Source organism: Callospermophilus lateralis (genome assembly GCF_048772815.1).
Source record: "Callospermophilus lateralis isolate mCalLat2 chromosome 5 unlocalized genomic scaffold, mCalLat2.hap1 SUPER_5_unloc_1, whole genome shotgun sequence".
NCBI classification, from domain to species: Eukaryota; Metazoa; Chordata; class Mammalia; order Rodentia; family Sciuridae; genus Callospermophilus; species Callospermophilus lateralis.
Window position 1 is genome coordinate 1,368,518 of NW_027510147.1, and position 24,266 is coordinate 1,392,783.

The 24,266-nt window shown below is 37.4% G+C and overlaps 1 protein-coding gene and 1 pseudogene across 1 annotated transcript; one reads left to right on the forward strand and one right to left on the reverse strand.

Moving 5' to 3' along the window:
• Positions 1-539: 539 nt before the first annotated feature.
• Positions 540-9,704, forward strand: LOC143387085 (olfactory receptor 14C36-like; annotated as a pseudogene).
• A 12,798-nt stretch (positions 9,705-22,502) lies between these two features.
• On the reverse strand, positions 22,503-23,462 carry LOC143387086 (olfactory receptor 2H1-like). Its single transcript, XM_076841735.1, has one exon. It carries the CDS (start codon positions 23,460-23,462, stop codon positions 22,503-22,505), a length of 960 nt encoding a protein of 319 aa, XP_076697850.1.
• Positions 23,463-24,266: the final 804 nt, after the last annotated feature.

The following is a 24,266-nucleotide window of genomic DNA, read 5'->3' on the forward strand; positions in this document are numbered from 1 at the left end:
TAAGCAAAATGTTTTCATGTTCGTAGTGATCAGTACTCCACATGATATATATAGATCTTTAAAAAAAACAAAAAAAAATACAATATACAGCATAAGTTGAATTATTAGGTGTGGACATAATGGCAAAATAATATTGAATTTTGTCTATGGAGAAGGATGAAGGTAAATAAACTACAGATCATTAAACAATGAACTGTCACACAGGTGGGCATGCAGGCGAGGAGGTGGGCAACCCTGGAAGTGCTCTGCATGGAGTCTCTGGAGGTCAGGGGAGGCCTTATGGGGAGCTGAGCACAACCCGTGCAGGTCAGGCCCAGACCCTGTGCTGCAGACTTCAACACCAGCACTGGGAGGTTCACTCTGCTCAGAAATGAGTAAACATATCAGAAAAACAAGAGTGATGTTTCTATGCAGAGAAAGTGACTACAAAATACAAGAAAATTATTTGGACATGAATGTGTGAACTAATTGCATTAATGAGGTTTTTTACTTCCTCTTTTTAACTCTTCATCACCTCAAACAACCAGAATTTCTAGTAAATGGCCAATTCCACCATGGTAACTGAATTTCTCCTCGTGGGCTCTCCTGATGGCTGGGATCTGAGTTTCCTCTATTTCACAGTATTCCCAATGACCTACCTGGGTACCCTGTTAGGGAACCTTCTCATCGTCACTGTCACCACTGCTGACCAGAACCTGCACACACCCATGTACTTCTTCCTCAGGAACCTGTCCATCTTGGACATGTGCTACATTTCAGTCACTGTCCCCAATGCCTGTGTCAACTCTCTCACTGGCAACAGGGCCATTTCAGGGGCTGGCTGTGCAACACAGACCTTCCTGGTCTTTTTTTGTGCATATGTGGAGATGCTATTTCTTACCATCATGGCCTGGGACCGCTATTTGGCCATCTGCCAGCCCCTTCAGTACCTCTTCATCATGAACCCCCAGATTTGTGTCCGCATGACCCTGGCCACCCTGATCAGTGGTGTGCTGTATGCAGGTGTGCACACTGGGAACACATTCCGGCTGTCATTCTGCCAGTCAAACGTGGTCTATCAGTTCTTCTGTGATGTCTCCTCTCTGCTGAGGCTCTCCTGCTCTGACACCACCAGCAACATGATTCTTATTCTTGTCTCTATTATAGTTGTTGGTGGTGGCTGCTTTGCTATAATAATCATGTCATATATTCACATATTTTCTGCTGTGCTGAAATTTCCCACCAGAGCCCCAGGGAAGGCCTTCTCCACCTGCACCCCTCACATCCTCGTGGTGTCCGTCTTCCTCAGTTCTGGCACAGCTGTGTACCTGAGGTCCTCAGCAACCTCTGACACTCTCCAGGACATGGTTCTCTCTGCCTTTTACATCATGGTTCCTCCCTTCTTGAACTCTCATCTACAGTCTCAGGAACAAGCAGGTAAAGGAAGCTGTGAGGAGAGTTATGCAAAGACAGTTGTTCTCAGGGAAATGATAAAGTTGCATTTCAAGATTATCCTCATTTCCCTGTTTGTGGTTCTTAGATAAAGCTCTTCACATTTGGGCTTTCCATCTAACCCTGCCTACACTGGGATTACATCATTAGGAGCTGATTTATTTTATAAGGTATATTTTGTGATTTACCATATTTTTCCATGGATACTTCATAAAATGTGTAATTTTGTCATTATATACATTTTTATTTTTAATTATTTGTTTTAATTTGTTATACATGACAGCAGAATGCATTTTAACTCATTATTCTAATTGGAGTATAATTTCTTATTTCTCTGGCGGTATATGATACAGAGTTTTACGGTTTGTGCAACCATACATGTGTGTACATAGGGTGATAATGACTGCCTCATTTTGCCAGCCTTGTCCACCCACATCCTTCCTCCCCTCACTCCCTTTTGCTCAATCTAAAGTTCCTCCATACTTCCCTATGTTCCCCCCTTTTATGGATCAAAACTGCATATCAGAGAAAACATTTAACCTTTGGTGTTTGGGGATTGGCTTATTTCACTTAGCATGATATTCTCCAACTCCATCCATTACCCGAGAATGCCATAATTTTATTTTTTGAGGATGAGTAATATTCAATTGTGTACATACTACATTTTTGTTGTCCATTCATCTGTTGAAGGGCATCTAGTTTGGTTCTATAGTTTAGCTCTTGTGACTTGAGCTGCTATAAACATTGATGCGGCTGTGTCATTATAGCATGTTGTCTTTAAGTTCTTTGGGTACAAACCAAGAAGTGAGATAGCTGGGTCATATGGTGGTTCCATTCAAAGTTTTCTAAGAAATCTCCATACTGCTTTCCAGAGTGGTTGCACCAATTTTTGGTCCCACCAGCAATTTATGAGTGTACCTTTCCCCCACATCCTCACCAACAGGTATTGTTGATTTTTGTTGATAATTTCCTTTCTGACTGGAGTGAGATGAAATATTAGAGTAGTTTTGATTTGCATTTTTCTAATTGCTAGAGATGTTGAAAATTTTTTCATATACTTGTTGATCAATAGTATATCCTCCTCTGTGAAGTGTCTGTTCAGTTTCTAAATCTATTTATTGGTTGGGTTATTTGTTGCTTTGGTAATAAGTTTTTTGAAGATATATATATATATATATATATATATATATATATATATATATATATATATATATATATATATGTCCTGGAGATTAGTGTTCATTCATGTACATGTGGTAAAGACTTTCTCCTATTCTGTAGGCTCTCTCTTTATGTTCTTGATTTTTTCCTTTGTTGTGAAGAAATGTTTTAGTTGATATCATCCCATTTATTGATCTTTGATTTTATTTCTGGTGTTGTGGGAATCTTTTTAAGGAAATCATGTCCTAAGCCAACATAATGAAGATGTGGTTCTAATTTTTCTTCTACTAGGCACAAGGTCTTGGGTCTACTGCCTAGGTCTTTGATCCACTTTAAGTTGAGTTTTGTGCAGGGTGAGAGATGGGGGTTTAGTTTCATTTTGCCACATATAGATTTCCAGTTTTTACAGTACTATTTGTTTAAAAAGCTATCCTTTATCTGAAATATTTTTGGCACCATTGTTTAGTATGTGATAATTGATATTTATGTGGGTTGGTCTCTATGTCTTGTATTCTGAACCATTGGTCTACAAGTGTATTTTGGTGCCAAAACCATGTTGTTTTGTTACTATAGCTCTGTAGTATAGTATACATTTCTGTATTGTGATGCTTCCTGCTTTACTTTTCTTGCTAAGGATTGCTCTTGCTATTCTGGATCTCTTATTTTTCCAAATGCATTTCAAAATTGCTTTTTTCTATTTCTATAAAGAATAACAATGGGATTTAATAGAAATTGCATTAAATCTGTATAAAGATATTGGAAATATGGTCATTTTGACAACATTAATTCTGCCTATCCAAGATCATGGGAGGTTTTTCATTTTCTAAGGTCATCAATTTCCTTCTTGTTTTTTGTTGTTTTCATTGTAGAGGTCTTCTACCTCCTTTGTAAGATTGGTTCCCAAGTATTTTTTATCAATACATAATTTAATAAAAAGTATAATTCAACATATTTGCTGAAATTCTTTGAGGATATATGTATCCTCAAAGATGTATATATATATAATTCATCCAATTCATCCAATATGTCCTCTTACCGATATCAAATACTGTGAAAGAGGAAAATTTTACCAATTTAAACTACAGATAACTTATACTCCATAATCTATTCTATATATAGAATTATTATTTTTGTATTTTTTTCAAATAATTAATTGACAAAAGTATATATCACAGTTCTTGCATATTTGACACTGCAAGAACTGTGATATATACTTTTGTCAATTAATTATTTGAAAAAAATACAAAAATCAAATCCTAAAGAATTTGTGACCAAAAATCCAGAGAGAAACACAATAATATTTCTCTCCATCTAGAACATTAAAAAAGAAGAATTTCTTCATCCATGAAGTATTCAGAGGACCATTGTTACCACCCCCTGAGTCCTGATAATAAATCCAACTGCTGGGAAATAGACCCCACCTTTCTTAGCTGTTCATGAGTGACCCAGTGTCAGGGACCAAACCCCAAGGCTGAAATGCAGGTCATCTTTTGGACAGTTTTCCTCCCACAATGTAATTGTCTGGCCTCAGTGTCTGATTCCATGAACACTTAAATTTCTCTCACTTTACTAGACTTTTAACTTCTCTCTGTACTTGTTTCCTAAAACCTTGGGGCAGTTTATTTAATTATTTATTTTCCCCAGAGCAGCAATTGAATCCAGGGGAGCATCTTCATACTTTTATGTGTTTAATATAGAAACAGGGTCTTAGTAAATTGTTTACTGTCTCATTATGTTCCTGATGCTGGCTTGGAAACTCTTCTTCTCCTGCCTTAGCTCCTGATGCACTGGAATTGCAGGGATGGGCCACTTCCAAGTCTTGTGGCAATCTTTCATCATCTCACAAAAGTTATTACTCTCCAAACATTCTACTGTCCTCACTGACGTATGCTTTGCCAACTATTAATTATAGCTGACATATGCTCATATCAAGTTACCTAGGAATACTTATATAACAAAAAGAGAAAAAACATGTATATATATATATATATATATATATATATATATATATATGAAAATAATTACATCAAATTCTAACTTTTGAGAAACAATTTTATTCAGCAGTACACTAATAGGAAAAAAATGCAAAAAAAAAAACCTATGTAATTATTACCTAGGTAAATTTAAAAGCCTGAACATATTTGATTGATTAGTAAAGGCATTTCTTAAAGTTTGCAGATAGGGGAATGCTTGTAATAGGAGCCAGTGAACACCTCAGCACTGGCTGCTACAGGAAGCCTTGACTTGCTTAACAGGATCCAAACAGAACACAAGCTCCATCCACACACTGTGTCTATGGTTTCTGTTTCCCACTGCTCCAATGTTCCCTGCTAGAGCAAAAAGACCTTCAGAGTATCCCAGATGAATTCTGCAAACCCCACATTTACATGCATTTCCTCCAGAACTATAGCTTATTGAACCTCTATGGGTGACTTGTATCAACAATTTTTAAGTTAAGTTAGGTGGGTAAAGTTTATACTTAATATATGAATTAAGAATGAAATTAAATTGCAAAACCATCCCTAATGATATGTATCTATCTTGATGAAGACTTTGGATGTTTTCCTTATGTTATAAGATGTTTTATATTGAAAGATTTGGTGATAAAGGAAACCAAAAAAGAAAATATTGATATAATAACTTCATGATATTTCATATCTTATGTCAAATTACACAAAAACACTGTAGGTGTGTGGGTGTGATATGAAACTTCTTCAGAATTTAGAAAAAACTTTACTTTGTGTGCAAGTTTTGTACAAAGAAACAAATTTTTATAGTAAGATAAATAGTGTGATAATATCTATTGTAAAGAGAGCCACCAACAAGACATTATGGTAACATAATATACTGAGTGCTTTCAGGTAATATTCATGACTGACAATATTATGCCATAACCATTACATTTTTCCATGTTTTAAATAGCCTTTACAATATTCATATTAATACCAGAGACATATACCATTGTAAGAAAGCAGTTGCTTATTTTAGTAGAGTTAAAATCCATATTTGATAAGAGTTTTAACATGATCATTGAGAAAATGAGGGCCAAGGAAGGTGTGGTGGTAAAGTCATTGCAGTCCCTTAAGAGATGTCAACTATTTCAAACTGACAAAATACAGAAGCAGCTTAGGACATGTAAGGAATTTGCAAGACCACCTCTGTTGTACGCTCATGGATGTAGAAGACAAATTCCGTTCCAAACTGCCTTGGGGCCACCCCAATAGCACAGGGGCCCAGAAAGTGAGTTTTTCCTGCTCAGCAAGGAAGACATTCAGAAATATTCACAGCAGTAATTTCAGGTACCCAACTGTAGCGCAAGCTGTCAACAGACTTTGGCATTATATGCATTGTGCTGGCTCTGCAGGAATGCAGGGTGCTCAAGTTAAGGGGTCATGCTGCCTTTCACCACCATCTTTAAAAAAGGCCTCATATGCCAATCATACTGTAGCAAGGTCTGAGGCCCTGCAGGCTTCCCCTGACCAGGTGATAGATGAAACTCTGAAGGTGAAGCCAAAATTTGAATGGAATTTCCAGAAATTAGAGGTTACCAAAAGCATGAACTGCAGGCCAAGAAAAGCTGCTGGCTACAGAGATAGCTAAAGGAAAATAGAGCATTTGCCTGTGCTCTGCAAATGGCAAAGCCAAAGAGCAGGAATACCTAAGCACTTTGGAAATATCTTTTTGTAGTCAAGGGTCTTAGATGCTACATGAGGAATTATAGGCGGAGTTGAGGGACATATTTGTTCAACAGGGTTTTGCATTTCCTCATCCCTAATCCATTCTTTATATGCCCCTATTACTGCCTTTTGCTATTGGAAGATTTACTCTCTGCTAGTGAATACTGGATGTATGTAACTTCTTTTGATGTTTTATAGGGGTTCACAGCCAATAGTTCACCTACAGTTTCAGGAAAGATTTTGGACTTCCACTTTGGGGCAATGCTGGAATTATAAAGACTATGAAACACTTGGAGATGGACTAAATTAATTTTGCATTGTGAAACAGACATGGGGTTTGAGGGGTCAGCAGTAAATGTTATTAATGGGATGTGAGGTGTCTCCCAGTAGTTCCTCTGTTAAAGCAGAAGTTTTTGTCATTTGTCTCTGTGTCTTCTATTCTGTACCATTGGTCTACATGTCTCCTTTGGTGCCAAGACCAGGCCATTTTTGTTACTATAGCGCTGTAGTATAGTTTAAGGTCTGGTATTGGGATGTCTCCTGCTTCACTCTTCTTGCTAAGAATTGCTTTGGCTATTCTGGGTCTTTTGTTTTTTCCAAATAAATTTTATAATTGCTTTTTCAAGTTCTATGAGGAATGTCATTGGGATTTTAATTGAAATAGCATTAAATCTGTTTAATGCTCCTGGTAGTACAGCCATTTTCACAATATTAGCAGAAGCATCCTATGACCCAGCTATCCCATCCCATTATTTATGCAAAAGAACTAAAATCAATAACTACAGTGTTACAGCCATATCAAAGTTTATGGAAGCACAATTCACTATATCCAGTTATGAAACTAGTCCAGATGATGGTAAACAGATGAATGAATAAGGAAAATGTGATATATGTACACAGTAAAGTTTTATTCATTTAAAAGAAATAATTAAACTGTGACATTTTCTGGTTAATGGGTGGAGAAAAAATCATCATGCTAAATGAAATAAGACAGACTCAGAAAATAAAGGGTCAAATGATTTCTTTCATATGCAGAATCTAGAGGAAAGTAAGGAGGCAAATTGGGTTGGATATTATAAAGACATAGGGAAGATATGTGGAATAGAAGAAGAAGATCCAGAGAAAGGGAGAAGGGATAGGAAAGGGTCATGAGTGTGTGTAAATGTACTACAGTGGATTCCACCTCTATGTGCATCTATAAATTCCAATAAAAATAAACAAACAGAGGCTGGGGTTGGGGCTCAGTGGTAGAGTGTTCACTTAGCATGTGTGAGGCCCTGGGTTTGATCCTCAGCACCACATAAAAATAAATAAATGCAATAAAGGTATTGTGTGCAACTACAATGAAAACATAAATTTTAAAAATAAATAAATAAACAGATGAGGATAAGGTAGACTAGTAAAATAGAACAGGGGAATCGGGGGAATGAGGAGGGGAAGGAGGGGATCCAAGGAGTATAATAGAATAAATTAAGTTCCATGTGTGTATAATTATATTAAAGTGAATCTTTATGTACAATTAAAAATAAACAATAAAGGCAAAATAAGTAAAAAGAGTTCCATGAATAAATTCAGAGATAAACAGTTACTACCATTGGAAATGTAGCACATCAGGTAAATGCTGGGAACCAGGGGAGAGATGACCCCTCAAAGCTCAGAAGAGACCTCTGAAAGGAGGGTCTGCTAGTGACCTTGGTATTGAGGGTTCTGAGCTGGATCTCACAGTGCCAGGATGTGAACTTCTGGTAGGGAACTGTGCCTGGCCAATACAAGCATCCCTGAAGCCTTCAAAGCAACTGGTTCTGAATATGACCTGTGATTAAACAGAAGGACCCAGTGACTGGTATTAACTACTGCTTCTTACACACAGGGGAAACTTTTTAAAAAAAAACAATGTATAATATGACCAATTCTCAGATATTAATGAGGAACAACTATAGAGGGTTTATATGCAATGAACTACAGAAGAGGTTGAGATAAAGAAGAAATTTTTATTTTGATAAATTTGTCACCAGTGGCTTTTCTGTTCATTTTAATGTACTACCAAAAAATCAATTAAGAAAAACCATCATATTTACAGTAGCATCAACCTATGTATATGCTTCAAAAGACTGGGATTCTCATTAGAATACGATGTATTCCATGTTTGTATAAATCTGTCAAAATACACTCTACTGTCATTGGTAATTAAAACAGAACACATTTTTAAAAAAATATAAACTAATTAGACTAAATTTAACCCAGGAAATGAACAATCTGTGCACTTAAAATTACAAAATATTGATGAGTGAAATTAAGACAGAAAAAAAAAATGGACTCAGCCCTCTGGACCTCAATGCACACAGCTGGACCAGGTGCTGAAGGCAAAAGGCCACCCAGCCTGGAGTTGCAGCTCCCCTGGCCTGTTTGGGGACACTAGGCCAGGCAGAGAAAAGATGTGGAAAGAACAAAAGAGATAGTAGAGGAGGTAAGAGCCCAGAAGACATGATACACAGTAGACTGGATTTTCCTTTCTTCATACCCACTGTAAGGGGAGCCTCTGAACCACTGTGAGGAGAAAGGAATGTCCCCTCACGTGTGTGACTGAAAGTGTGGGTTGTGTTAAAAGTGGATAAATCAAATTTTTAAAAAGAGAGTATATGTCTTGATCAAGGATCCATATACAAGCATTCTCAGCAACACCTAGAATACCAAATCCAATGGCACAATGACTAGTCATAAACTTCAAGTCAGTTGGTGGATCTCTTGTAGCTAAAGTTGAGAAAAATCAGTGTACTCACATACTGCTGACAAGAACAAGAGTTAGTCCAACATCATATGCACAAACTTGTCCATCAAATATTGGCAAAGTGCATTCCATGGTCAACCCACCTAACCCTAACCCTAACTTTAAATGAGAGATATTAGAAGCCACTGGAAAACACAGATTTTACTAAGACTATTAATGAAAATAGAACAATACAAGGAAAAACGTGTGACATTCATGAAAAACCTATGGCATTCACTACTAAGGGAGAAGGTGTTGCACTAAATGCCTGCATCAAAGAAACAGAAAGAATAAGCGCAGACCCTACCATGACAATAGAAAACAGACACTCACACGTGTAAAAAGCAGTTGGAAAAGAAATGATAAACATTAAATCAGAAATAAGCAATTAACACTAAATATCAACAGAAAATATCAAGAAAACAAAAATTTGTTTGTAAAAATAAAAACAAAATTAGCAAATCTTTAGCTATGCTAACAATAAAAAAGACCCAAATGAATAAAATATCAAAGAATAAAAAGAAGACCTTTTCACTAATATTACAGAAATGATAAGATCTATTAGCAACTCATATAAACAAATACATACCAACATATTGGAAAATCTATACAAAAGGAATAAATATGGGACAGATGTAACACACCTGAACTCAATTATGAGAAAATAAAAGACCCAGACATTAATATGACCAATAAATTTGAATCACTAATAAAAGATTCCTAGTAAAGAAACCTCCAGCAGCTCATGGCTTCACTACTGTTTTACCAAACCTTCAAAAAGAAGAGAAACCACGTCTCCTGAAACCACTCCAGGGAACTGAAATGAACCTCAACTCCTCAAGTCACATTCCACAAAACCATCATTTTCCTAATATAAGATCCAGAAAACTACACAGAAACCACCAAAAACGAGGATTATAGACCCATATCCTTGATCAAGGCATATACAAGCATTCTCAGCAAAACTTAAAAACCAAATCCAACAGCACATGAAAACAATAGCACTCCATATATATGAATGTACCCCAGGAGGCAACAAAATCCAACAGACAATGATTCACAAATCACACACCATTTAAAAGAACAAAGGACCAAAATGGCTATAGGTAGATATATGGATTTTAAAAATGCTGATATAAATATATAATGGAAACTTATTCATCCACTAAAAGAATAAAATAGTAATAGATGTTATAATGTGAAACAATTGTGAAAATATCAGGCTTAGTGAAGTCATAAAAAAGATCACATACTGAATGATCTACTTATACAAAATCTCCAGGACATAAATTCAAACATGGAGATTATACTTAGTGCCTTCAAGTGACAGTAAGTAAAGATAAGTTGGGACAATGGATAGATGTTTCATTAAGACTGAAGCAAATACTTGGGAATAAGATGTACTTGGATGTTGTACAATTGCATATTTTTGTACATAACACTGAATTGATAATAACAAATTGTTACAAAGGCTAAATTCATGACATGTGCCTTTCATCTCCGTGACAAAAAAATTTGCAGCTAAACGGCAGATAGTGTTAGATTTTTCCCACTTTCAGGTTTTGGAGTGAGTGAGAGCTGCCCACCACTCTTGATGTTAACTGATCACCATAAACACCCCTAGATCACACTGAGGTCAAGGAGGGCAGAGATGAAAACACACAGAGAAACATCAGTCTCTCCTCAGTGTTACTCATTCCTCAATAATGACTTAGAGTGATGTCCAGCAGAGGAGTTTCTAAGTGTCATCCACTGTCCATGCTGGTACATGGCCAGGTCCTCTCTCCTGAGCTCAGGAGGGCTGCTGCCTGGTGGTGTGCTCAGGCCTCCTGCTGTCTTTGCAGGCTGAGCTCTGGGCTCCCTGGGGCCCTGTTACCACTGACCAGGCACCAGGTTCACTTAAAGCAGAGGTGACCTAGCTCCCCACATCCTACATACCATGTGCTGATGACCCAGATGCACCCTGACTGCAGACAGAGTGGATAGGAGAAGCCAAGGAGAGACTCAGTTCTGCTCCCACCTGGAGAACAGGATACATTCAGGAGTGAATTCTTGGCATTATACTCCAAAGGCATCTGAGCCTCATCTTTATCCTGCTCAGCAATCTGCAATCTCATCCAGATTATCATATAGACCAGAAAATTAATTCTGCAAAGAATAACTGGCACACAGAAGTCTTGTAAACACTGTAGTTTTTGTGATGATTTCTGTTCTTCACTGATAGTATACCTGGAGTATGGTGGAGATCTGCACAGTGTTGGCAAATACCACATGTGATAGTTCTTCATGGTGCCTCTTGTGGGTTAAAATTCTTCTTTTCAATTCACTTTTACTTACCACACACACAAATGCACAAACTTATCTGCACAGATTTGAGAGATGACAGAGAAATATATCCAGATTAAGGCAACAAGGACCAAGTACCAAATACATTGCAGGTGACAGGGAGGTAGATGAATGAATTCATTAATACAAAGTACATACTTACATATTTTTCAGTAGCTATGGGAAATAAAAACATCTAATATTGTATACAATTTTCATTGAAACATTTTTAATTTATCAACCATACTTTTTTGTCCTGATCACAAATCCATTCTCCTTTTCAATAATTTTCACACTTTATACTAAAGGTATATCAGATGTGATGAGGATGTGTGTCCATTGGTAGAAATATAAAAAATACAGTTGTGCAGCCTTTGCAAGTACATTAAGAAGGTCAGGATGTAATAAAGTACTCCTCAGTATTCCTCTATGGCTGATCCATAGCACTACCATAATTACTAATATAGAAAGATATAATTTAGAAAATAATGAATTCCTGTATCTTACAACTCAAGAAATCTTTGCATATTTTCATGCAATCTGTGTGCCATACCTTTCCTCATGTTAAGCACTATCAAGGGAATTACCAAAAGGGAAAGCTCCCAGCTGTCCCTACTTTAGGAGAAAAGCACTTGGAGCCGTCCCTCTTATACTTCTGGCATTAAACCCATGCTAACTTCTCCTCCTACTTCTGTTCCTGATGCTCATGCTACCTGACATTTGCTTTATTTATGTCCCCATATTTTGGATTTTATTAGGAAATTTTAATAATCATTTCACCCTTTAAAAAGATGTAGTTCTGAACACTCTAAAATTATTGAGGTCAAGGTAAACAAACTAAAGATGATTTCTTAGATTAAAGAATCTAGGTTCTAAAGTACTCATATTTTGTAGTTCTGCAGGAATACTTTGAGTGCTTATGAATGTTAGATGGTGATGCATATATTTATTGTATCATATCCATAATCTGAACTTTTCTATGAGACTAATCCATGAAAACAGTAAATTCAATTCAAAAACGTTTTTAAGTTGTAATTAAATCACATAAGCAAAGAAGAACATCAATTAAGATGATATAATTCAATCTACTTCATGGAGAATTAATTAATTTCTTTTGGAGAAACAAAAACAGTATATGTTTTAGTAGAAAAAAACTAGAAACAAAGAAAATGTCTGCAGTTCTACATCAGCCTCCAGATCCCAAACACATATTCAATTGTCCATCTCATATTTGCCACAAATGTCTAGAGGTTTTCACCAAGGACTACTGGAGAGCCCAGAAGTCAGTATGAAAGAATGAAAACCTGCAAGGGTTTTTAATATGGATTTATCGCATCACCCAACATCTTCTGAACTTGTCATATGTATTTACTTTCTTACACTCTTGTATCATTGTATTATTTTTTCATCTTAATCAAATTATATAAAAATACCAATACTTTTTTTCTTTCCAAAACCTCAGGATCTGAAACACCTTTAGTTATATTTGTATCATTGGTAAACACATGTTGACAAATTTCTGCTTTAAAGAGACCTTACCTTGCAAATGCACAAGCCCCTGGGCTTGCATGACCTAACATCAGTGTGCACTGTGTATGCTACAGCCATGTAGAAGGGACAGAGCGTGTTTGGGAGCTCTTCATCTGTAAATCAGTAGAATACAGAAAGCTATTGCAGGTGAGTAGTTAGTCAACATAGGCACCAGGCTTTAGTTCACTAACCACTGTGTAGGAAGTCATGCACTTGCTACTAAAAGGAGAAAAACATGAATGATACAATATCCAAATCAAGGAATTTGTACCAACAATTGTATTATTGATTACATAGTGATTTAGTAAAAAATAGTATAACACACTGATTTTTAACAATACACAAAAGTGGAAAAAATTTGAAATTCTACAGAGTTCCCAGAAAAATTATTTTTACCTGAGCCTCCTGTGTAGCCCAATACACAGTAATGGAGAAAATTAAATCAGCATGTCAAGTAGAAAAGGGACTCTGTCTCAAAGTACAAGGAGCATGCTGTGAACAAGGATGTCACTCAGGTGTGAACTTCAGGTTTGTGTCCAGGAGAAACTAGGCTGGGGAGAAACAGAAAGCAGGTAGACTGAATGGGACTACTGGAAAATTCATGCCCATTGTGAAATAAACATCAACCTCCCTGATTCTGACCACCATCCCTGACACTGGATGACACAAAATTTCCAGTGTAGCCCAGGCAGGCTCAGTAGGAAGGTCATTTTTCTAAGGGTGAATGTGGTTAACAAGGTTCTGAGGAAGACCCAGTTTTCAGAGATCAGAGAAAATGACTGTGTAGGTGACTCAACATTAAACTGGTCTGAGCTACTGCAGAAGTAATTTAAGCATGAGCAAAACCTTCCCTTAGGGAGAACAGTATCATTTTGTACACTTAGGATGACTTTGAGAAGAAAGGAATATAATGGTAGGTGTCAAGAAGAAGTAAGCAAATTATTGTCAACTTCATGGTGCTGAAAAAAGAGTAAAAACATATTAAGGTAAAAAGTAAACATTTAAGAGAATGTCAGCTGGGCTGGAATAAATCTGGAGGCTTTAAAGTCTTCACATGGATCTTTTGGAAAGAAAAAGAGAGCCCCAGTGAGAGGTGGGATGGGTCCAGGTCTGAAGGCCTGTGGCCTGGAGACAGCACCATCCCCTTCCTGGGGCAGCAGCAGGGTGAATGGGGAACAGCAGGAGAGTCTATGTGGTGTCAGGTCACCTCAGTTCTCCACAAACTGGTCCTGTGAGCCTGGAATGTGAAAGTTTGAATTCTACATGGTTTCCCATGAGTGAAAGTTTTTCATGTTCATGGTGTTAAGCACTTCAAGATTATGAACATATTCCAACATAGAAATGTTAAAAAATAATTATAATGTGAATTATTATTCATGATTTAAATTGTTAAGTGTTGATACAATGGCAAAATAATGTTGAAATTGTATTTATGGAAGAGGACAAAAGTAACTTATTAATTAGCTAAAGAGAGAATTAAAGAACACACTGTCAAACAGTTGGTCACAGAGGAGAGGAGGTGGGCAACCCTGGAAGTGCTCTGCATGGGAGTCTCAGGAGGTCAGGGGAGGCCTGATGGGGAGCTGAGGACAAGCCCTACAGGTCAGGCCCAGACCCTAGGCTGCAGACCTCCACACCTGCACTGGGAGATGCACTCTGATCAGAAATGAGTAAACATATCAGAAAACCAAGAGTGAGATTTCCTCTGCAGGGAAGCAATGGCCAAATAAAAGAAAGCACCATGCACACCAGTATGTAATGCAATTCTATTGATTACATTTTTGCTTCTCACCTCTTATCTCTTTACCTTCCTAGACAACCAGAATTTCACAGCAATGCCAAACTGACACAGTTACTACATAATCACATAGAGTATAAAGTGTTCACCAGAGATGTGAAATATGGCAAAACATATGATAACAAGTCATTCACAGTATAATAGAGAATGAAAAAAATATGTCCACAAGTAGATGTGTTGACTAAAATATTTCTGGCATATGCATATAATGGTATGTCATTCATCCTTAAGGAATGAGCAAATGGTATATGCTACAAGGTGGATGAATCTCAATGATGTTAGGCTAACTTCAGTCAGAATAGAGACCATACACTGAGTGATTTTATTTTTATAAAATTTCAAAAATATGTACATTCAAATATACAGAATATCTGTAGTGTTTTCTAGTGACTGATATTAGGGATAATGTGGGCAATGTGTATAATGAATTAAGGGGTTAATTTGAAGTAAAAATTAAAAAGTAGGGGAGTGAGTGAGAGTTGCTCACCACCCTAAGTGTTAACTGATTGCCATAAACACCCCTCAATCACACTGAGGTGAAGGAGGGCAGAGATGAAAATACACACAGTGAGCACCATCAGTCTCTCCTCAGTGTCAATAGTTTCTCCATAACGACTTAGGGCGATGCCCAACAGAGAAATTCCCATGTGTCATCCACTGTCCATGCTGGCAAGTGACCAGGTCCTCTATCCTGGGCTCAGGAGGGCTGCTGCCTGGTGGTGTGCTCAGACCCCCTGCTGTCTCTGCAGGCTGAGCTCTGGGCTCCAGGGGCCCTGCTTCCACTGGCCAGGTACCAGGTTCACATAAAGCAGTGGTGACTGAGCTCCCCACATCCCACATGTCATTGTGCTGACTGCACAGATTCACCAAGGCTGCACATACAGTGGATGGGAAAAGCCAAGGACAGATGGGGTTCTGTTCACAAACAGAGAATAGGAAACACTCAGGAGGGAGTACTTGGCAGAGTAGAGTCCAAATACATCCGAAGCCTCATTTTTATTCACTCAGCAAATTGCAATCCCATCCTTCATTTATCGCTAGTCCAGGGAGTGAAGTGTTAATTATGCAAAAGTAACAGGCACAGAGAAGTCTTGTGAAAACTGTAGTATTTGCCATGATTTCTAGTGCTTCAATAGTAATATGCATGGAGTGTGTGAGAGGTCTGCACAGTGTTTGCAAGTACTGCATGTGATAGTTCTTCATCCTGCCACTTATGGGTTTGAAATTATTTTTTTCAAATTAATTTTTCTTACTATACTCAGAACTTGTCATATATATTTACTTTTTATGTATTTTATTATTGTATTTGTCTTCTAATAGTAATACAATTATTTTAAAATTATATTAATTTACAAAACCTGAAGATCTGAAATATTTGTGGCCCTATTTGTATCCTCAGTAATACTTGTTGAGCAAGCACTGATCTAAATAGACTTACATTGCAACTTCACAGGGGCCCAAGGCTTGAATGACCTCATGGTAGCCTACTCTGTATGCTACAAAAATGCAGAAAGGGCAGAACGTGCTTAGTAGCTCTTCATCTGTAAATCAGTAGAATGAAGAAGCCAATCTAGGTGAGTTGTCAACAATGCCACCACACATTATTAGTTCATTAACCACTGTGCAGTTTAAGGTCTGGAATAGTAATGCCACCAGCTTCACTTGTTAAGGATTACTTTGACTATTCTGGGTCTCTGATTTTTCCAAATGAATTTCATGACTGCCTGTTCTATTTCTGAGAGGAAAGTCATTGGTATTTTGATTGGGATTGCATTGAATCTGTATACTGCTTTTGGTAGTATGATCATTTTGACAATATTAATTCTGCCTATCTAAGAACAAGGTAGAGTTTTCCATATTCTAAGGTCTTCTTCAAATTCTTTCTTTAATGTTCTGTAGTTTTTACTGTACAGATGTTTCACCTCTTTCATTAAGTAGATTCTCAAGTATTTTATTATTTTTTGAGGCTATCATAAATGGGGTGGTTTTCCTAGTTTCTCTTTCTGAGGATTTGTCATTGATCTACAGAATGTCTTGGATTTATGAGTGTTGATTTTATATCCTGCTACTTTACTGAATTTATTTATTAGTTTTAGAAAATTTCTGGTGGAATTTTTTGGGTCTACTAGGTATAGAATCATATATCATTGGCAAATAGTGCTAGTTTGAGTTCTTCTTTTCCTATCTGTATGGCTTCATTTCTTTTGTCTGTCTAATTGCTCTGGCTAGATTTTCAAGAACTATGTTGGATATAAGTGGTGAAAGAGGGCATCCCTGTCTTGTTCCAGTTTTTAGAGGAAGTGCTTTCAATTTTTTTTCCATTTAGAATGATGTTGGCCTAGGGCTTAACATAGATAGGTTTTACAATGCTGAGATATGTTCCTGTTATCCCTAGTTTTTCTAGTGTTTTGAACATGAAGAGGTGCTGTATGTTGTTAAATGTTTCCTCTGCATCAATTGAGATGATCACATGGTTTTTATCTTTGAGCCTATTGATGTGATGATTACATTTATTGATTTCCATATGTCAAACCAACCTTGCATCCTTGGGATGAACCCTACTTGATCTTGGTGTACTATCTTTTTAATAGTTTTTGTATTCAACTTGCCAGAATTTTATTGAGAATTTTTGCATCTATATTCATTAGTGACATTTATCTGAAGTTTTCTTTCTTTGGTATATCTTTGTCTGGTTTTGGAATCCGGGTGATATTAGCATCATAGAATGAGTTTGAATGTGTTCCCTTTTTTCTATTTCATTAAATACTTTGAGGAGTATTGGTGTTAGTTCTTCTGTAAAGGTCTTGTAGAACTCAGCTGTGTGTCCATCTAGTCCTGGGCTTTTCTTGGTTGGTAGGCTTCTGATGGTGTCCTCTATTTCCTTGCTTAAAATTGATCTGTTTAAATTGTCTATATCATCCTGACTTAGTTTGGGCATAGCATAAGCCTCTAGAAATTTGTGAATGCCTTCAATATTTTCTATTTTATTGGAGTAAAAATTTTCAAAATAATTTCTAATTATCTTCTATAGTTCTATAGTGTCTGTCCTGATATTTTCTTTTTCATCACATATTTTAGTGACTTGAGTTTTCTCTCTCCTCTTTGTCAGCATAGCTAAGGGTCTGTCAATTTTATTATTTTTTCAAAGAACCAATTTTGGTTTTATCAATTTTTTCAATTGTTCAAATTTCATTGATTTCAGCTCTGATTTTAATTATTTACCATCTTCTACTGCTTTGGGGGGGATGATGTGTTCTTCTTTTTCTAGGGCTTTGAGATGTAATGTTAAGTCATTTATTTGTTGACTTTTTCTTATTTGAAGGAATAAACTCCATGCAATGAACTTTCCTCTTAGAACTGCCTTCATAGTGTCCCAGAGATTTCTATATATTGTATCAGTGTTCTCATTTACCTCTAAGAATTTTTTAATCTCCTCCTTGATATTTTTTGCAACCCATTGTTAATTCAATTGCATATTATTTAGTTTCCAAGTGATGAAATAGCTTTTATTTTATATTTTGTTATTGATTTCTAATTTTATTCTATTATGATCTGATATAATTCAGGGCAGTATCTCTACTTTTTTGTATTTGCTAAGAGTTGCTCTGTGGCATAATATATAATCTAGTTTAAAGAAGGAACTATGTGCTTCTGAGAAGAAAGTGTATTCACTCCTTGATGAATAATATACTCTATATATGTCAATTATGTCTAAGTTATTGATTATATTATTGAATTCTATAGTTTCTTTGTTCAGCTTTTGTTTGAAAGATCTATCCAGTGGTGAAATAGATGTGTTAGAGTCTCCCAGATTTATTGTGTTGTGGTCTATTTGACTCTTGAACTTGAGAACAGTTTGACTGATAAACACAAATGCTCCATTTTGGGGGGCATATATATTTATAATTGTTATATATTTTTGATGTATGTTCCCCTTAAGCAGTATGAAATGTCCATCTTTATTCCTTTTGATTAACTTTGGCTTGAAGTTATTTTGTTTGAGACAAGGATGGAAATCGCTGCTTGTTTATACAGACCATGTGAATAATACATTTTACCTCAAACTTTCATTTTCAGTCTGTGGATGTCTTTTCCTATGAGATGAGTCTCTTGAAGGAAACATATTATTGGGTCTTTTTTTTTTAATCTAATCTACCAGTCTAAGACTTTTGATCGGTGAGCTTAGGCCATTAATATTCAGAGTTATTATTGAGACATGATTTGTATTTCTGGTCAATCTTATTTATTTAAATTGACTTGGTTTCTCCTTTGGTTTGTGTTTCCTTTATTATAGTTCTTCCCTTTGCAGATTTTTATTGTTGTTTTTTATTTCCTCCTTGTAGAATATTCTGCCAAGAATTTTCTATAGTGCAGGCTTTCTTGGTGTAAATTCTTTTAGCTTTTGTTTATCATGGAAAGTTTCTATTTTGTCATCAAATATGAAGCTTAATTTTGCTGGCTATAAGATTCTTGATTGGCATCCATTATCTTTTAGAACTTGGTATGTGTGTTGTTCCAGGATCTCCGCCCACTCCAGCGCTCTGTGGCCCAGCAACCTGGAGAGAGAGAGGCACCCCATGCTAGGTTTCTTTTTTACCAAAGTGTGGCTCCACAGCCCTACATCAGGGTACATATAGGCTTGAGGGTGCCATCACCATGAAACTGGAATATCACTGCTTCTATCAAGGGACAACAATAAGGACCTGGTAAGATATCACCAAGGTCCCTGTGGTCCTGGTTGCACCAGAGTTATCTCTACTAGGGTTGGTAGCAGTTATCCTGTTGCTGAGGTGACAGGGAGTCTTGCATGGGTTTACCTATCTCTTGTTTCTCCTTCTAACAACAAACTTCTTATGATTACCCTCTCATTAGTCATATAATCTAATACCTCCATACTCTCACATCCTACCTCATAAACATCTCAGCCAAACCCCCAGGCCCCCCTTCTACAATTAGAAACTGCAAACCATTACATAAACCTATTGACTCTATGGTATAAGATAACCAAACTCATTTATGATTATAGTGACAAAAGTGTAAATGTAAAAATGGAAGCTAACTGATCTATGGCTGCATGTTGGGTACAGTGAATGCTGTGATATTGATCTCCCCCTCAAAGGTGAGGTATTGGTAACCTATAGAGACATTATAAGACAATAGGGCAGAAACTGTAATACATCGGATCTACGCTGCAAGAGAGGAAGTCACATAGACATCATGAAAACACAAGGGAGGAAAGTGCCCCAACAAACCAAGATACTACAATAATAGAATCCATAGATAGCACCATAGATGATGTATCAGAGAAGGAGTTTGGAATATACATAACTAAAATGATCTGGGAATTAAAGAACAACTTAAGTGAGCAGTTACAGGCAAAAATTGATCACTCCAACAAAGAGATAAGAGAGAAAATACATGCAACCATCAATCACACCAACAAAGAGATAAGAGAGCAAATACAGGTAGCAAGAGATTACTTCAAGAAAGAGATAGAGATTCTGAAAAACAAACAAACAAACAGAAAGTTTTGAAATGAAAGCAACAATAAGCCAAATAAAAAACACAATAGAGAGCATCAACAACAGACTAGATCACTTGGAAGACAGAACCTCAGAAAATAAAGAAAAAATATACAATCTTGAAAATTGGCCTCACAGTGAAGATGGTAAAAAAAAACCATGAACAGAATACTCAAGAATTATGAGATACCATCAAAAGACCAAATTTAAGATTTATTGAGAGAGAGGAAGGTTCAGAGATTCAAATCAAAGGAATGCACAATCTCTTCAAAGAAATAATAGCAGAAAATTTCCCAAGCATAAAAATGAATTAGAAAATCAAATACAAGAGGCCAAATGTACAAAAATTACAATATATCTACACCAAGAAACATTACAATGAAAATGCCCAGCCTACAGAACAAGGATAGAATTTTAGAGGCCACAAGAGAAAAAAAATGAAATTACATATAAGGAAGACCAATTCAGATCACAGCAGATTTTTCAACCCAGATCCTCAAAGGCAGGATATCCTGGAACAACATATTATCAGTTTTTAACTTGATTTAGTTTCTCCTTTGATTGGCATTTTCTTTAGTGTATTTCTGCCCTATGCTGGTTTTCACTTTTTTTTATTTCATCCTCATGGTATATTTTGCTGAGAATATTCTGTAGTGCAGGCTTTCTAGTTGTGTATTATTTTAACTTTTGTTTATCATGGGCAGTTTTTATTTTATCTTCACATCTGAAGCTTAATTGTTTTGGATATAAGATTCTTGCTGGCATCCATTTTCTTTTGGAGTTGGTATATGTTGTTCCAGGAGCTCCTAGCATTGAGGGTGTGGGTTGAGAAATTAAATGAGATCCAAAATAGTTTCCCCATAGGTAATCTCATAATTTTCTCTTGCGGCTATTAAAATTTTATCCTAATTCTCTGTGTTAGGCATTTGTGCATTCATGTAGGTCTGTTGTAATTTTGTTCGTTTGGGGATCCTGAAAGACTCTTGTATTTTACTTTCCATTTCATTTCTCAGTTTGAGGAAATTTTCTGTATTATTTCACTGAAAAGATCATGCATTCCTTTGACTTGTATATCTGTGCCTTCTTCTATACTGATAAATCTTACATTTTGTTTTTTCATATTGTCCCATAATTCTTGGAATTTTGGTTTGTGGTTTCTTACCATCATCTCTTTGTGGTCAACTTTATTTTCAAGTGCCGCAGTCTGGCTGGGCACAAAATAACCGAGCCGCCATGAGGCACTTGTAGGTTCAAAACAGGAACTCCTTTATTGCCCAAACGCCCATGAATGCCACCCACAGGGCCCTTCCAGGAACACCACCAACCAGAAATCCCTCCTAAGGAACTTCTCCAACCAATGTGAACTCCCCAGACATCCCTGCAAGAACTCCAAAGTAGCGGGTGCCAGAGGCAAACATCAGGGGTCTAATATACAATTGAATACACAGCTTAACATAACCATCATCATCTCAATGGCTCGCTGGCATCACCTCTCAACCACTCCCTTCTGGCAAAAATGCCATGCATCCTTCCAACTCGGCTGTGGCTCTCAGCATTCAAGATTATAGAATTTTCTTTTTTTTTTTTTTTTGAATTTTTTAACATATTTTTTTTAGTTTTCGGCAGACACAACATCTTTGTTTGTATGTGGTGCTGAGGATCGAACCCGGGCCACATGCATGCCAGGCGAGCACGCTACCACTTGAGCCACATCCCCAGCCCAAGAGATTATAGAATTTCTGTTTGATTTCATTTCATAATCTGTCTTTATTGAAGTTATATTTTACCTCCTAAAATTTGCCTCTGATTTCACTCTTTCCATCATACTTTATGTGACAGATCAGCTTAACTACACACATTCTGAACTTCTCTGATATTTCTTCCACTGTTTCGTCAGTGGATTCTATTGTTCTAGCATCTTTCTTTCTCTGGGGCACTTTGTTCCCTTGTTTTTTCATGTTGTTCATGTGGCTTCTCATACTGTGGATCTGAGGCAGCACAGTTTCTACCCTATAGACTTATATTGTCCCCTAAAGTCTTCAATATCTCACCTTTAAGAAGAAGATCAATATTAACAGCACCCAATGCAAACAATATATAGCCTTAAACTTAATAGCTCTTACTAAACATCCACAGTTTTGTCACAATAAACAGAAATGGTGTGATCAATTGTAGTTTAACATATAAATAGTATGTTTGCAAAAGGGTTTACACCTCTTTTGCAGAGAGATTCTGTTTAGGAGACTGTGTGCATGTCATTAATAAGCTTCCTTTTTGATTCAAATCCTCCACTATTTGCTTTTCCTTGGGCTCACCCACTTTCCCAGCTGTCTCAGCCAAGCGTCCTGTACCTCTTGGTTCCTCAGGGTGTAGATGAGAGGGTTCAACAAGGGTGTGACCACAGTGTAGAAGAAGGTGAAAAACTTGCCATTCTTTGAAGCAAAGTTGCTCTTAGGGTCAGTGTACACCATGGCCACTGTCCCATAAAACATGAAGACCATGAGGAGGTGAGAGGAGCAGGTGGAAATGGCTTTCTTCCTTCCTTCCTCTGACTTTATGCTTCTCACAGCCTGAGCTATGCAGCCATAGGAAGCCAGGATCAACCCCACAGGGACCATGGTGAAGATGACAGCTGTGATGATCATCTGCCACTCATTGGCAGTGGTGTCTCCACAGGCAAGGCGCATGAGGACAGGCACCTCACACAGAAAGCCATCCAGGAGGTGATGGGGGCAGAAGGGCAACTGGAAGGTGGTGAAAGATTGGAACAGAGACACTATCAGACCAGACAGCCAGGCTAGGAAAACCAGCTTCCAACAGAGTGGACGGTGCATGAGGACAGTGTAGCGCAGGGGCTGGCAGACAGCAATGTAGCGGTCAAAGGCCATCTCCACCAGCAGCACGCCTTCTGTCGCTCCAACACAGAGGAACACACTCAGCTGGATGACACACCCTGTGTAGGTGATGCTCTTGTCTGCCCCCCACAGGTGGGACAACATCTGGGGCACAGAGGCTGTGGTTAAGCAGAGATCCAAGAAGGAAAGATTGCCAAGAAAGAAGTACATGGGGGTGTGGAGATGGGGGTCCATGCAGGACAGCAGGACGATGCTGGAGTTGCCGAGGATGGTCATGGAGAACAAGAGGATCACAACCCAGAAGAGCATCCTTTCCAGCTGGGGCCACTCAGAGATCCCGAGCAGGACGAAGCCCACAGGGAAGCTCTGGTTGATCCTCCCTGTGGTTTTTGGCATCGGGGCTCGAACATAATGGTAAGCAAAATTTTGTGTATGAAATTTGGAGAAAGACTCTACTGCCATTTATTTGGAGAGGATAATTGGATGCAATGACTTTCTTATAAATGTCTGTTTAAAGGTGGTTTTGCAACACTTCTTGTAACTGTTCTGTAAAATCTGCAGGCCCTGCATTCCCAGATGAAAACCTTACATGGTTACCTTAGAATACTTACACACTCCTTCCAGATTATACACTCAGCCATGCTTATACATGGAATTAAAAGTGGAAAAAGCTTAACTTTCATTTATCTATGTTTTCCTCCAAAAGAAGCAGATATTATTTAGCATTATTTGGTGATATTAATAGAAATGCATGGGCTATAGATTATCCCAGAACCAATAGTCCTGTGCCCCCAGTGTAATCTTCAATACCGTTCTCTGAGTGATTGAAGCAGTACCTGGGCATAGAAGAGATACCAATGTTTAAGGAGTGTAAAGTGGGTTGGGCACCACTTCCTTGGCCTTAAGCAACTTAAATTAAAGAACCAAGCATAGCAACCCCATTACTGTTCTTACCTGATGAATGGCTACAACAACCATTGCCATAGAGGATTCTGTTCCAGAAGAAAGGGGGCGACAGGTTCCTTCCAGAAACAAGTGCTGACATTCCCAGAACTGGTGAAACTGAAATCACTATAACTGCTGTTTGATTCTACCCTATACATGTCCATCATTGTAATCCTCAAAAACCAACTAGGAATAACGTATAAATATCAAGAAATTACCATTCCTGAAAAATAGAGATAGACCGGGTGCAGGGAG